A 14,846-nucleotide genomic window follows, 5' to 3' on the forward strand; every position below is an offset into this window, starting at 1 on the left:
GTGATGAAAAGAAATCACAACTTAAAGTATTATAAACAAAAACTTGTACCTGTGATGAAAATGAAGTGAGACCTAAACTAATTTGCATGATCCTATTATTATATATAGTACACTAGAACCTGGAAGGAATCCAACCAGTATTGGTCTCATGCTAAGCACTGTGCAAATGTACTAAAAGTGTGCCCTTGCACCAAAGAGTTTGCAGCATAAAGAGAAGCACAAAGAGGTAAAGTGACTTGCCTAAAACCATCAGCAGGTGAATGGCCAAGGTGGGAAGAGAGACAGGCACAGAAAACTCTTGGATCACTTCCCAGCGCCTTGCACATTGATCATGCCCTAAAGCAACATCACCACAGTTTTGGAACTGCATCCACTGCATATAGACAGGACCTCAGCTACTCTGGCAATGAATATCCTGCCATTCTATGTGCAGATCAGAGCCATTTTGATTTAGTTAAAAAAGATCCAAAATCTACAATGAAACAAACCATAGTCTTTTGAGCCTCATCAAAGCTAAGTTTTAAAATCCATCCTTACAGGGTGAAAACAAAAGTTCCCCTGTCTTCACCCAGAATTTTCAGTGGGTGGACAGAATTTATGTAAGAGAAGGCTGTGCAGTAATTGCCTATCAAGTCGTGTGACAGTGGGACAAGAGGTGATACCAAATCAGTATTGAAAGATCTTATCTGTATTGATCACCTGTCCTGATTCTCTCCCTTTCCAGGTCGTGATATGGCAAGCACCACCTTGCCTGGCTACCCACCCCATGTTCCCCCAACTGGACAAGGCAGCTACCCAACATCAACTCTTGCAGGAATGGTTCCTGGTAAGTCAGCTGCCACCCCTCAGTAATGGTGCACACGTTTGAATGGTTACCAGCATTGTGAGAACTTTCCCAGCTGGCTTGGCTATTGCTTTGCTGACATGAAGAGCTAGTCTTTTCATAAAGAAACCGTCAGGTGCCTATAACCAATGTAGCTAACAACCCTTTTTGTAATGTATCTCTTTCTCCCTAGTAACTGATTCATCGCTGCTATGGGCAGCTAGCTAGCTATAACCTGTGGCAATTAATTGGTAATTAATTAACCCTAGTATTCATTAACTAATGTAATTATTTTCCAATGACCCATGCAGATTATTATGTACTGCTCATGGCTCAAGATACTCACCTATCCACTAACTAAGGGTGACAACTCACCTTCTGTCTAAAGCCATGGCATCAAGCTGAAAATTATCAATGGTAATTTAATACGGCAGTATTTGAAGACCTACTGTCTATTGTTATATATAGCACACTAGAACCTGGAAGGAATCCAACCAGTATTGGATTGTCTATATATCCTAAACTTACTAAAAACTCAGAAATTATTAACAGCATTTCACAAGAAACTAACTCTTCACTTTTAACAATTGACTACTTAACCACCTCCTGTTTGTAAAATAGTGCCTCCAATCCAAGAAACTATCAGCCAAATCCTAACTTCAAAGATGAACTCTTTCTTTGATACCCAGTGCTTTGGAGAAATACCTTATCTCAGCATATGGATTCTCCCACTCTTTTGGAAGAACAGAAGACCACTTACTCTAGGACAATTGAAGAGTTTATTACCTCAGGCTCTATTACTTACTCTCTTCTGATGACAGTTGCCCCCAGTAGATAGAAGAGGCCAGATTTTCTTTCCTCAGACATAGTAGGTCAGAACTCAGAACTCATCTGCCACTGATTTCTGCTTTTCATGGCCCATGGTTGTGAGTTGTGAAGATTAAGGGCCAGGTACACAGCCCATTCTGCAACCTTTCCTTCTGAAGAGATGAGTCCAGAACCAAAGCAGCAAAAAGTTGAGGACAGAAAGCTCTTAAATTAGTATCACATGATTTGCCAGGGCTTAGGAGTGGAAAGCCTAACTTAACCCTCAGATCCAGATCTCAGAACAGTCAGCTAAATGAACATTAACTTCAGTGAGGACAGTGAAAGTATAACTGTTAGGAAATGTTTTCAGGTCGAAGTCTTAACATTTTTAAGTGACAAATCATAGAATGGCCTGAGTTGAAAGGGACCTTAGAGGCCAACTAGTTCCAACCACCCTGTCATGGGTGGACATCTTTATAGGTTGTGCAAAGCCCATCCAGATAAATTTTAGGGCATGTCCTAGACTAAATTATTCAGGAAGATTGTTTGGCTCCAGAATCAGACAAACACTAAGACAATATAAAATCAATTAACACCCCTCACACAGTTGTCCCCAGTAACAGTAGGTAAATACAGTTGACAATATTCAGATCATTTATGGTCAAAACTTATAGGAGGTCACAGCATATAGAAATTATTAATAATATCAAATAGCTGGCTCTTTGAGTAGAAACTTTCAGTGATTACTATGTAAGTTTAATGTCCTCATGACAAGGATGATGCTGACTTCTAAACTGGGACAAAAATTTTAAGACCACTAAAGTAAGGGATCAGTTCTCCAAGAATAGGGTGTTTCAGCTCCTTCATGTGGAGGCTGCATATAAGACAGTAGCATCCCCCAAAAAAACCCCAGAAATATTCCCCAATAGAAAAGGAACAGAATTATACAGAAAAAAAGTTAAGTTATACTTCAATGCAAAAAAATTATTCTGGTCAAATGGATATATTCACATTAAATCTGATGTCAACATTCAATCAGAGGGACTTTTTCCCATGGTCTACTTGGGCATCCTGCTGTATGTACTGCATCTTTCAACAGAGCATCAGTCTCTGGCTGTTTCAGTCATACCCCACTGGTCAGACCCAGCCAGGGAGCCCTTTTCTTCCTGTTTTCTAGTGTGACTGAAGCCAACAAGATGGAGATAAAGAGGCTTCCTGGGAAGAAACAGAAGAGTTAGCTTTAATGGGTCACTCTGCAGATCTCTGCAGCCACTACTTTTTGTCAGGGGCCAAAACTGGAAATATGAGGAAGGGTGCAAGAGTAGAGCAAGAATCTATTGGTACTTTCTCGAAAGATCTCCCAGCCTCCACGTTGCAGCTAAGAGACTTTCTATGCCAGACTTAGTATCTTTCTATTTAATATTAAACCCTTGATAGGTTTTCCCTCTGCAAATATAAAAAATGTCCCTTGAACCCATATAAGCCTTTAACATGCATAGAAACCTTTTGCAAGAAGTTCTGTAGCTAAACTACATATTTTGTGAAAACTATATCCCTTATTTGTTCTGAACCTGCCACCTGCTAGGCTCACTTCATGCCTCATCGTTTCTGTATTAGAGGACTAAACCAATAAGATTTAAATACAGATGCCGAGAAATAGTGTTAGTAAAGATTCCCTGAGCACAGATTGCACAGAATATAGGCCTCCTGAGATCAATCCTCCGTGCTGACTTGCAACCTCTGTTAGGAGTCCAGTTTGAACAACCAAATACAATGGTGCCAATGGTTTGTTATGTGCCCTCAGGCTAAGAAAGTTCAGGGGTCACTGCTTTAACTACACTGGAAATAAGAAGCCGGCAAGATGACTACTCAGGAAGTATCTTTAAGAAACATACTAACATGCAAACAAACCTATTGTTTAGATGTGAGAAAACATGGGAAAGAGGCTCTGTCTTCTCTGAACAAAGGTCCAGAACTAAACACACTACTGTTCAGAAACCAGATTTCTAACCCATTCAGAATTCTGATTCCTTGATATTTGTTTTCATCTTGCATTGGTATGAGGAGTCAGAACCTTGCAACAGTTCAATTTGCAAGCATCAGGATGAAACATTTCGGTAACATCAACATGTTCTAGATGTCAAGACATATTAAAATAATGAAAGAATTGAAAGGAAATTAAATGAAATGAGAAAGGCAAAATGAAACAAAACAAGAAAGTTGAAACATAAAAATTTGTTTCAATTTGAAATAACTTCAGAACTTTTCTTTCCAAATCTCTATTGAAGCTGACAAGCTTGAGCAAAACATTTCCATTTCAATGAGACAGTATTTTCCAGTGGAAAACTATTTCTGCGAAGATTGTTTAACCAGTGCTAATCAAAGCTTCTATGTTCTACCCATGACAACCTTTCATTAGACTTCTACTTGCATAGTCTAGAGAAAAGCTTGTCTCTTGTAGCACTACATTCATGCAACATGGCCAGCAAATGCAAATGTCTCTGAGGTTTATGCACATGATGTGACAAGATACAGATTCCTGCATTTGCCCTTCCTTTAACTTCAGGTTCCCAGACTGTAAACATGGACAAAAGCCAGTGGTCCTGAGCGCACACTCAGAAAAGCAGGGGTTAGTCACTCACAGAAAGATGAATCAGATATTTGGCTGCACTTAACCTACATATCTGAGAGAAGTTTCCTGAAAAGGTAACAGAATACCTTTGATCCCTGTCTCAATTCTTCCTCTTTCCCAGATAGGATGTCAAGTTTCTGTAAACTGTTTCAGTGAAGTAAGCATCCACTGAAGGAACTGAAGTTCTCACAGAGCAGTGCAGAGCCTGCAGAGGGCTGGAGGGCTGGGGACGGCAGCAGCAGGGAGTCGTTAAACAGAATCCAATGTTGATGAGGAAATTACACTTGTTTCATTAGTGATCGGGGAAGGCGATAGCTCAGTTCCTCTTGGTCACAGTTGAGCTCAAAAGCTCATTATCCTGCTGCATGCATGCTTTCACTCCTCGTCAATAAACACTGTTTCCAGTGGCTGCCCTCCCTCCTCCCCACGCTCCATAGCTGTGGCTCTTTCTCCTGTGCTTAACCCGTGCTTCAGCAACGCTATAAACAGTTTAGGGTGTCAACTCAGCAGGGAGTGAGAGAAAAGTCTTGAAATATCAGAACAATTTCTCTCCATACAGTGAAGTTATGTCATACGAAGCACTTCAAAACCAGAAATTCTCATAAGGATAGTTTTTTTTCTCCTTCTTTGGGAAGCAAACTCATTCCAGTATATTCCACAGATAAGTCAATTCAGTAGAGAAAAATCTGGACTGTGCATGGTGTGGTCATCTTCACAGGTTTCACCTATTCTTTCCCAGCTAGTTATCAGATTTTCCATGCATGATGTTTCTAGTTCTGGAATTATGCTGAGTTATTATCATTAAAACAGTAGTTAGCAAGATCTCTCACACAAAATGATGTTTCTTGCTGAAACTAAAAGCTGCTGTGACTAAAATACCTTTGGATGATGATTGGGTTTGATTCATACTCATTTTTACACTGACTACTTTGGTTATCACCCTGAGTACCTCTAAAAACCTTGCTGGAAAGATTCTTCTCAAGTTTAAAGCAGTACAAATCCCCTAACTTGAACAGACTTCATTTCCACCATCCTGAGAATCTGTGGTTTTGGCTTTAACGCTCCAGTGAGAGGAGATTTGCAGAGATTATGCCATAATTAATTGACATTCTTTGGTAATTGTATTACAGGCATCCATCCCATCTTGCATTACCTTCTTTTCCTGTTCTGTAGTATCTAGCAGGAACTGCCAGGTGCTTTTCAAACACTTCTGTTGTAACAATTCCACCTCTGCCTTTGAGCAGACCAGAAGCCAATACCCACACCATTCTTCTACTGCCTTTTAAGCACATAAGGCCTTTCAGATGGTGTTAAGTGTCCACAATCTGTTGTTACTGCATTAAATTGAGCTTATGATCAGATCATGCCATGATTTTCCATAATATAAAGATAGATGTTTAAGTTTGGGGAGATTTGTTTATTTTGAATGCAGCACCATACCCCTTCAGTTAACTAATACCCTGCACAGCCTTCTAAGAAACTCAGGCAGTCTCAGGGAGACCCAGCTCCTTCTGCACAATAAAATGGAATGTTTTAGAAGACTCTGCACCATTCAGATCTTGGTTCAGAGTCTTACTAGATCACAAAGCTTGGAAGTATTTTGGTTTGGGCCCATTTTTCTAATGTGAAAAGGGGAGTTGTTGCACAGCTTATCTTTCAGATTCAGCACAGTACCTAAAGTGCTTATCATTAGAAATTATTTTCCAGAGCTAGAATGCAGCAAGTATTCTCTAGAACTTGCTAACTAAGCATAAAAGAGAGGTTAATAATGTATGAATCACTTTTCTGACTAATACCATCATCCAAAGTAAGAAAGAGAGTTATTCATGTGCTTTCCATTTTGTTTTGTATTTAAGCATAGCCAACTCAGAACATTTCCAAAAATGAATGATACTGTTCTCCACAAGTACACACACCATCACCCTCAGTACCCTAACTAAAAAAAAAGAACAAAAACTTAGCAAGACATATTGAAATCAAAAGCACTGCTAGTTCCAAAGAGTTTCTTGTGAGCTTGTCCCATCAACCCTCCGTGCCTGCTGTCTCGACACTACTGGAGAACCTTCAATGTTATTCATAAGAAAGCTGATAATTAAGTGCATACAAGCTTGCATATGCAGTCCTACTGGAGTTTGAGTATTGGAAGACAGAAGGCAATAAAAAAAAAAGGAAACAAAACACCCCTACTTTAACAATTTCTTTGTATTATTATTGAATTTGGACTGATTTCTTGATTGTGAAGAAGTCAATCTTGTGATGTTTAATGGTATGGGTAAGCAACTAGCACCGCAGTGACTTGAAGGGAAAAGTTCCAGCTAGACAAGGAAGCCACATACACCAGTTTTCCTGCCAGCAAACGTATTCAGCATGCACACTGGTCTGATGGAATAGTAGATGTAAATCTTTATCCCTAACTGTGTTTCACACCTTCCTTGGTTTCTTCCAGGGAGCGAGTTCTCAGGGAACCCCTACAGCCACCCTCAGTACACCACCTACAACGAGGCCTGGCGGTTCAGCAACCCTGCATTACTAAGTGAGTACCTCTTTCCCACAGCACACCCCTAGCCTCGCGTTCCTTCTGTTTGTCTTTGTTTTCTTTTCTTTGTTTTGTTTGTTTGTTTGTTTCTGAAGAGGGGTTTCAAGTATTTGGGTAGGTGAAAGGCCTTTTTCCTCACTCTCCAGTCCAGTTTGAAATGGGTATATACTTCATGCATGTTTTGTATCAGTTCTGAAGCCGATTCCTCTTTCATGAGACAGTTCAGAACTCCAGTTCAGCTCTGGTTTCTCCATGGGCTGCATCCACAATTTATTCCAGATTATATCAAAAGTTAAATTGAGGTTCTGCTACTCTTAGGCCACAACCAGCATACTTTCGAGGCCTGGTTCAAAATTCAGATAAGGTTGCACTCCTCTCCTAGGCTAAATCCAGAGTCAGTTCCTGGGAAATCTTTAAATCCCATAGAATTTCTTCCAACTGAACCAGTTGGACTAATGTCTAGAGTGGGAGACAGGCTGAATCACAAGATTTATAGTAGCCAGTAGAGTTCTCTTGCAGGGATATATATCCATCTCCAGTCACTGATATGCTCAGAAATAGTCAGGGTTTTTTTCAGAGGGGAAAAAAAACTCCTATGAGACTTTAGCTTCTAATACAACATTTCTTTGCAGGGGAATAGGAAGAGATTTATTATATGTAAAATAAATCATTTGTGATTATTACCTATGTATTTACTGAGGTTTAATAACTGGATGATACATGCACATTTTATTCCAGTGCTGTTAAACTTCAGTAAATGTGATCTTAATAACCAATCACTATTTAACACACATTCGATAACCATCTAAAGAGCATTTATGCCAAAAGCGACCCAAATCCCAAGTAGCAAAATACTGTAATTTTGTTTCTTCTCCCCTCCTGGTTTTAAAGTGACCCATTACACTTTGTCAAGTACACTCAGAACATCTGGCCCTGACACTTCTTTTGTGGCTACGGATCAGGTGTGGCATATTTGTGCTGCAGTGTTTGTTGTGGTTTAGCCCCGGGCATTAGCCAACCCCCATGCAGCCACTCATTCATTCCCCCACTAGGAGGATCAGGGAGAGAATTGGAAGGATAAAAACTGGAAAACTCCTGGGCTGAGATAAAGACAGTTTAATAGGGAAAACAAAAGCCATATGCACAAGCAAAGCAAAACAAGGAATTAATCCACTGCTTCCCATTGGCAGGCAGGTGTTCAGCCATCTCCAAGAGGGCAGAGCCCCATTTTGCATAATGGTTACTTTGGAAGACAAACAGTGTCACTCCAAACATCTCCCCTTCCTCCTTCCATCTCCGCCTTCACAGTGACCATGATGTTTTCTGGTCTGGAATATCCCTTTGGCCAGTTCAGATCATCTATCTATCACAGCTGTGTCTCCTCCTGGCCTCCCATGTGCTCCCAGACTCCTCACTGGCATGGCAGTGTGAGAAGCAAAAAAGCCTTTGCTCTGTGCAAGCCCTGCTCAGCAGTGACAAAAACATCTCTATATTATCAACTCTGTGCTCAGCACAAATCCAAAACACAGCCCCTTACCATGCACTGTGAAGAAAACTAACTCTACCCCTGCCAAAACCAGCACAAATGCTCATGGGCTTACTTACTGATTGTCAGAGAATGCAAAAGCATCTCCTTCCCGTAGAGGGGCATCCTATCAAGAGGCCACAGTAGCATCTATTGACTGAAGTGTGGCCCTCAGTTGGCGTCCACTGATTGCCTTTCCCTAATCCCATTAGGACTTCAGTCTCCAAGTTCTTCTTTTGGTTCTTTTGCTTTTCTTTCTTTCTTTCTACCTTTCTTTTTGTTTTCAGTTGTCCTTTATTTTCTTTTCTTAGTTTGATTGTTTCTGTTTTTTGTTTTGGTTTGGTTCTTTTGTTTTGTTTTGTTTTTGTTTACTGTTTGTCCTTTCAACCAGTCCATTCTTCTCCTGTGTTAACTTTCAGGTTCCCCTTATTATTATAGTGCCACATCCCGGGGCTCCGCACCTCCCACTGCTGCCGCTGCCTATGACCGCCACTAGTTACCATGGAAACCACATGAAACTGCAGGGCGACAGCTTAGGCCTCCACATTGTACCTGTCTGATCACCTCCCTCCATCCCTGGGAAGGGTGAAGAGACCTTCTCCGTTCCTCCCTACATTCCAGTTCCTTCCTCTCCGCCACGAAGGCGCCGGACCAAGCGCTCACCACATGAGACTGAGACCCCCTCGTTCCCCCTGCCCTCCGCCCTGACCGCTCCCCCCATGCCAGGAACAGCCTGCGGCCAAGTGGCTTCCCCTGCAGGAGCCCTTCAACACCCCTGGGGAAACCTCAGCCATGCAAAGTCCCCTCAGCTTCCAGGACTCCAGGGGGACTGGGAAGCAATGCAGCTGGCAACCATTGCCTTACAGGACCCCTTTCTGGGAGCGGTAAGGGCCAGGGAAACGGGAGAATGCTGCTCGTGAACCACTGTTCCCCAAAGATATACTCTTCTGTGGTGGACTCTTGAGTGTGTGTAACCTGTGATGCTCACCCTGTTTCCCAGGACAGAGGGAACAGTCTGGCTAGGGCAGAGATGGCAACACAGAGACCTGGCCCATCTGGCAATGAAGAAAGGACCAAGTAAAGATCTGCACCCCATGAGGGGTTCTCTGTGCACCTCATCCCCACTTTCCAGCATGGATTCCCCCAGAGTTGGTTGCACCTCATGGGTGGTGACTTTGCAGGCCAGTTGGGAGGAACCTCACACATACACCCTCAATTTCTGTGACACACAATCAGCACAGACAGGAGGATGGAGCAACATTTACAAACCGACGAAATGAAGAAATATATAAATAGATATATAAATATAACTGTGTTTTTATGCTTTGTCATGAAGGTCTGTAAAAAGGAACAAAAAAATCCCCAATTTTCTAAAAAACCCAAGCAAACAAAACCAACAAAAAAACCAAAATAATAATTAAAAAACCCTACAAAAATAAAACTCCAAGCCCCATCTCTCCCCACCACCTGAATGGCAGACGAGTTCCTCTGATGTTTGACGCTCCTCTTTCACTCTAGGGTTTTGTTTCCTTTCTGTTTTGCACTACAATGGGATGATGGTATTGGAGAGGATTGGATGCCAGCTCCACCCGGTCGCCTCCTCCTCCCCCTCCTTTCCCAAATCCTATCTCTGGGGAGCAGTGTGGACAAGTCACATCTGACAAAGTTACCAATACATCAGCCGACAAAAAAAAGCACTCTGAGGCAACAAACATTTTCCATGTCACTGGCTGGCAAACAAAGAAAACAAGCCCAGCTGCGCTCTCACTGTGCTGTGTGGTGGAAAGTGTGGGGCTTCATGTGGGCCCATCTGATTGCCCTCTGGACAGCTGAGACTGAGATGGACAAATTCAGGATTGGCTGGGATAATTGCTTGGTTCCCTAGTCCTTAGCCTTCAGTCCTTTTACCTTAAACTCCGTACCTGTGATGACTTCAGTTCACCCACATCCCAACTTTTGCAATTTTAGATATGCCCAACACCCATTCTCCAGATCTCCACTGCTGGTGACAACCACCTCATTATCTGTGCCCAACACCTAATTTCCTAACCATTATAGCCCTGCTATATGGGCTCCCCTTTGATTCCCCACCCATCTGCTCATATACCTACTAATTTATAGGCCCCCATTCAAATCCATATGCTTGCATCCTACCAGCCAGACCCAGTATACAGCCCCATCTTTTCATCTTCAATCCTGTATTGTGCACCCTAATATCTACCCCTTATCCCAAATGCTCACCTGATGATTCTCTAGGGATTCTCTGCTCATTTTGGTTCCCAAGTGATGGACAAACACTGTTCTGCAAAAGGCTAACTGTCAATAGAAATGCTTATTACTCCTGTATTGTCAGCAAACTCATAAACTGTTCCTTGCACTGACACTTCCTCAAAATTACTCAAAGAAAACCTGAAGGCAGCTATAGCCTGTCCCCAGGGCACCGAATCTGCCAAAGTAGATCCTTGTTGTTTTAGAGAGGTTTCAGATAAAACTCATGGACTATGGTCCATGGACAAAGACAGGATTGAGAATAAAACCCCCGAAGGGCATAAAAGTGAACAGTGGAGCAATCTGTACAGCCAACATCATGTATAAAATCCAAAGTTCCAAACCTCTGAGGAGATGTGGTAGTGGACTTGGTATTCTGTCTCGAAGTTTAACTTGTATGTATAAAATCCACCATCAGTAAACAGCTGTGTTGATCCCAAAGGCCCCTTTCACCTAACTTTTTCAGCCTTTGCATGGCTTTAGCTGATTATAGATCTGTGTCTTCTTTAATGGGGTGCCCAAATGATAAGGGTATTTGGGGGGACATTTACATAGAAGATAAAGAGCTAAAATCTGTTCCTGTACAGAATAAAATCATAGAGGTTACTCCTGATCTATTAAAAGTGTCATTCTGCACATCTTACCTCTGAGTAACCTGCTGCAAATAGCGGAGTTGTTACACTGTCACCAAGACCAGAATTTGGCCTGTTGTCTGATCTTACTCTATGAGAGAAGAAAATTCTGTTCCATTTCTAAAAATATGCTTTCACCACTCCTTCTGTTTTCCTTCACAGACACCAGATAGATGCTGAACCCTGTTAGAATGGTCTCTCTTTTAGTCTCTTGGTACAACCTCTGCTCTACTTGTGCACCACCCAGATTCACTGAGCAGGTAGTCAGTGCAGAGGCAAGAAATCCCAGGACCAGCAAAGAGAAACTCCCGAGGAAGCTAGAGAAAAGGAGGCTGTCACACCTCACACTTGGCCACCTGCAGCCCAGGGCCTAGGTCAAGAGAAGCCAGAAGCTCAGAAATGCTTGTTTTTATAATGGTGTTTCACAAAACTCGAGGACATGGGCTAGAGTTTGAATGCAGGATTTAGTTGTCTCACTCATGGTTGGCTTGATTTGACCCTTGGAGGGCCAAATCTATTGTTGGTTTAACTCCACTGATAAAAGAGGATTTCCACCAGGCATTGGATTGGTCTGGAAAGTTCATAAGTACAGCATGTAGTTTGACCAGGAAAATTCAAAGGAAAGCAGAATTATGCAAAGGACTGGGCAGTCTAATCCTCTTCCACCACCATCTGTAGACCCTCATGCGAATGTACTGAATTACATTTGCCAAAGAGTTTCTTGTGTTGGTTGTTTTGATTTACAGTCGGTGGATGCATTGTAAAGCAGTATTATAGCCCAAGTCTAGTAGCTGACATGGGGATTTATGTGGTGATATTATGCAGAAGAAAACCATCAATATTCATCTAGATTCCATTAGACTGGACTATGCAGGAAACGCAAAAATTCTACCAATTATTTAATATTATGTTATTTGCAAAAAAACAATTGCTGCTTTGTAGGAAGATAATGTGTGTAATGTGAAGGCAATTCCTCTTGTATATAAGTTCATCTCCATCTTCATCATGGTAGTTATTAAAACAGCCTCGTCTCATCCTGTAGATAAGGAACACGCTGTGTGTACTGTGCAAGTCTCGTTGTGCTCACTGAAAACAAAACAATGTGTTCAATAAAGCACAGCAAAAATCCAGAACCTGAGGGAACAGCCAAACCTTGTAAGGACCCTTTCCCCAACAGGCCAACAGCTGCTTTGTTATAGGTGGGGGGTTTTAATTATTTTTCCTTGAAAAAATGTTACCGGAAAAAATGAAAAAGGATTGGAGGAAGAAATCATTTTGCAAAATCCAGTGAAGTCTATAACACAAACCTCTCCTCCATTCTGCTGTCTCTTACCTTTCTCACATTACTTTCTCATACCCTCTTTCCATTCAATTTCTATCCCTCTATTTTATTATTTCCCATTCCCAATGCACTTTTCTATCCAGGGAGGGAAGAGCATTATTGATATGAGAGCAGGTATCTGGGACCTCAAACCCTAGTTCTCCTTGTGGCTCTAGAAAACCTTTGTCAAGTCCAATTTCCCCACACACCTCAATTCCAACACTCTGTAAAATGGGAATAACAACAGTTTCTAGTTCACAGGGGGATTGCACAGCTGAATTAATTAGCACTGGCTCAGTGCTTCGAGATTCTGGATAGAAAATTCTATCAAAATGTTAAGCATTATTGTGAATAATAATTAATGTTTCCATGACATTTCTCTCTCTTTTTTTTTTTTTTTTCCTCACAAATCATTCTTTGTTTCTTTTTTCTTCTTCTTTAGCTCTCCTTTCACATCTTTCTTCTCAGGTCATTCTGAGTTTTGTTGCTATGTTTGCTTTATCTAATGGACCAAGCAGAAATGTTGTGAGACTGGGTCTTCTCTTTCTCTCCTTGATCATGGGGGAAGAATCTCATGAAATCTCAAATGCTGTGCTTGGCTGGAAACAACAGGGACCATGGCATTCAAAACTGGGCAGTACCTTTGAGTTCTGCTCTCTGAAGCTCTCACATCCTTTTGGCCCAGTGGGATGTGGGGAGGATTGCATGAGGTGGATGCAGTAAAGCTGACTCTTGTGGCCTGTAAATCTGTTGGGGAGAGTTGGTGGCAATGAGCCCTGCTGTGGAAACAGGGAGAAGTTTGCATGTTTTCTGACCCATGTAGCGATGATTCAAGCTCAGAGTAAGACTTTGGAATTAATCACAACATAAATGTGAGGATGTTAAACAAGAAAAGGAAAACAAAAAGCCCTGCACTTCTTTCTTCACTTGAGTATAAAATTATATATGCTTATTAACATTCTCCTAAAGGAATTTTTGTTTTGCTGAACTGTTGGAAAAACTCCACCCTTTTGTCCATAAGGAAAAGCACCCCTCTGGAAAAAGAAATAAGAATCATAGCTGAGCTGCCCCCTTTGGCACTGACAGAGTGAGGGCTTCTGAGGGACCCACAAATACCACAGTGTGCTCCTTGGCTGAGCCCAGGATGGTGGCAGACTTGCAAAGCAGGAAGGAGGGACCAAACTGACAATTACAGGACTGATAACAAATGTAACTGTAGAGCAGCTCTGCTGATGATCTCCAGGCTAAGCTAGACATGAGACCAGGGAGGGAGGGGGCCAGCGCCAGGTGCAGGGTCACATCCATTCTAGGCTTCTGCAGTCCCTCTTGGCTTTTCCTCATCACTTCAGTTCTGTTTGACTCTTTTCTTTTCTCTTTTTGTGCACATGAGAAATAAAAGCAAATTTTTTTTTTCTATGTCATTTCTGTGGCTTCTGGCTTGTTTCTCTTTCCCTCTCCTTCTCTTTCTCTTTCCCCACTCCCCCAACACTTCACTCTTCAACGGATTCCCCTTGAGGTCTCTGAGATGTTACATTTGTTGCACCTGGCACCCTCTGGGCACCATGTAAACAACATTATGATTGTTGACAATCACCACGCTGCGTGATGGACGGCACTGCACATGCTTGCAACACCCCACAGGTACAATCCAGCCTCTGAGCCCCCACCAGCCACCACACGCTCCTAGGCATTGCCCAGCAGGACTCCCTCTTCTATTGATCTCACTCAATTGATTCCAAATGATCCACAACGCATCAGGTACCCCCAGGTAGTTCAGAAAATCAAAACGCTATTGGGTAGCCACAACATCAGAAAGATGTGGGGTAAAGCCCAGAGACTCCTTCCCCTTTAAGCTTATTCCCTCATAGCCCCAGCTGGCAGACTCTGGGAGTCTAGGTCAACTGGGGAGCAAAACCCAATGTAAATTCGTAAATATCCCATTCTCCAAGCTATTAATCACCCACCTAACAAACAGCTGGCCATTGTATTCAGGTTATATAATTATATAAACACACCAAATATTTGTCAATTTCTCCTCAGTTAAGCATTAGTTCTCCAGGAAGTCCTATGCAGTTTATGGTCATAGAGGTGAACTAAAAATGTAGCAAGAGGTCAGACTAAACCAAACCAATTTTGCTCCTACAATTTTTAGCCATTATAAAATATTTTCACAGCACCTCATGAAAGTGAGTGGGCCCCATTTTCTGCTAGTGCATTTGTGTTTAAGGAGAGCTTGTGCATAAGTGCTGTCATGAAATCAAATACTTTCGCTCATCAGAGAGTTAAAGCATTTCCTTTTGTT

At 42.0% G+C, this 14,846-nt stretch overlaps 1 protein-coding gene across 11 annotated transcripts in view; it reads left to right on the forward strand.

Annotated features, from left to right (window-relative positions):
* PAX2 (paired box 2) overlaps positions 1-11,234 on the forward strand; it is a 99,708-nt gene extending 88,474 nt beyond the window's left edge. For 6 of the 11 annotated variants that reach the window (XM_066191317.1, XM_066191316.1, XM_066191322.1 and 3 more), the window contains 3 exons: positions 725-826; positions 6,709-6,795; positions 8,762-11,234. In XM_066191317.1, coding sequence (XP_066047414.1) covers positions 725-826; positions 6,709-6,795; positions 8,762-8,883 — 311 coding nt within the window. In that variant the 3' untranslated portion in view covers positions 8,884-11,234. Of the gene's footprint in view, positions 1-724; positions 827-6,708; positions 6,796-8,742 lie in introns of all 11 variants that reach the window. The other 5 variants (XM_066191319.1, XM_066191323.1, XM_066191325.1 and 2 more) reach the window with 1 other exon arrangement.
* The last annotated feature ends 3,612 nt before the right edge of the window (positions 11,235-14,846 follow it).

The sequence above is a fragment of the Chamaea fasciata genome, unplaced genomic scaffold, assembly GCF_029207755.1.
Source record: "Chamaea fasciata isolate MVZ Bird 193981 ecotype frontalis unplaced genomic scaffold, bChaFas1.0.hap1 SCAF_9, whole genome shotgun sequence".
NCBI classification, from domain to species: domain Eukaryota; kingdom Metazoa; phylum Chordata; class Aves; order Passeriformes; family Sylviidae; genus Chamaea; species Chamaea fasciata.